Source organism: Sinocyclocheilus grahami, unplaced genomic scaffold, assembly GCF_001515645.1.
Source record: "Sinocyclocheilus grahami isolate Dianchi unplaced genomic scaffold, SAMN03320097.WGS_v1.1 scaffold1284.1, whole genome shotgun sequence".
Lineage (NCBI taxonomy): Eukaryota > Metazoa > Chordata > Actinopteri > Cypriniformes > Cyprinidae > Sinocyclocheilus > Sinocyclocheilus grahami.
This window is the reverse complement of record NW_015506463.1, coordinates 35,105-36,116: the sequence shown is the minus strand read 5'-3', so window position 1 is coordinate 36,116 and position 1,012 is coordinate 35,105. Positions and strand designations below refer to the sequence as shown.

The window sequence follows — 1,012 nt, the reverse complement described above, 5'->3', positions numbered from 1 at the left end:
CTGTGTTGTTGCTAGGGTGTTGTTTGCTGTTGCTGTGTAGTTTCAGTAGTCTAGTGTGATGCACGTCTGTGGGATTTTGTTCAGCAGTTTTGTGCTCCAGCAGATTTAAATGGTGCGTCTGATCACTGAAGGTCAGTTCTGGAAACTGGAGCAGGCAGGAACCACTCGACATCCTCCACATGAATCATCTCTTCCAGCATCGCGTCAGACTAATCAGCCAATCAGGAGCCAGAGAACTATAGAGAATAAGAGAACAAAAAGACTCAAAGCTCTTATATTTGGAATTAATTATAACTACCATTAAAAATGACTGATTGGAACTGTTATTAAGGTAAAATGATGAAGGCACTTGAGCTCGTTACTGTAATGACCTCATTTGATCCAGTTAACAATATGAGCTAGTTCTTACATGCTGCTCTCATGATATGTGTCCAAAAACATAGCAGTACCATGGTGCAAGTGTTCTGTGCATTAATATTTAAAGCTCTTATTCTGCGTGTCACCATCCAGAACCGTCTGCTGTTTTCTCCAGTGTGAAGAGGAGAAATAAATCTGAGCTGAGCGCCTTTGAAGAGTTCAGTCCGAGTTAAACGCCTTCTACAGCATCTGTAGCGTCATCTCAATTACCTCAGCAGCTCATTTCAGCACAAATCACAGTCACTTCATAAGTGTTAATGTCAGACCAGTGCAACTGTAAAATACATCTATTATGATACAACTTCAGTTCCAGCTAAGCAGCTCTACAGTGTCATTATTCAACTCGATGCAGGTTAATGTCACTAAAGTTAGTGTTATTTATCCAATCCAGCTCAGTTTAGTTCAAGTTTTGTTCACATTTGATAGTGTCAGTGCAGCTGAATCGATATTACTGAATATTAATGATATTTTAGACACCAAAATGTAGATTTAGACACTTTTTAAAGCATTTTAATAAATAATTTGTGTGCAATCTTCTGCTTTTTTTACCTCCTGGAATACTGTTTATTTCTGGGGGGGGGGGGGGGGTTTGAAA

The 1,012-nt window shown here is 39.3% G+C and overlaps 1 protein-coding gene across 1 annotated transcript in view; it reads right to left on the bottom strand.

The window, feature by feature from the left end:
• Window positions 1-221: 221 nt before the first annotated feature.
• Window positions 222-1,012, bottom strand: part of LOC107568819 (opsin-VA-like) — a 35,103-nt gene continuing 34,312 nt past the window's right edge. Inside the window, exon 6 of the mRNA XM_016254810.1 lies at window positions 222-236. Within this exon, the coding sequence (XP_016110296.1) occupies window positions 222-236 (15 nt within the window). The remainder of the gene's footprint in view (window positions 237-1,012) is intronic.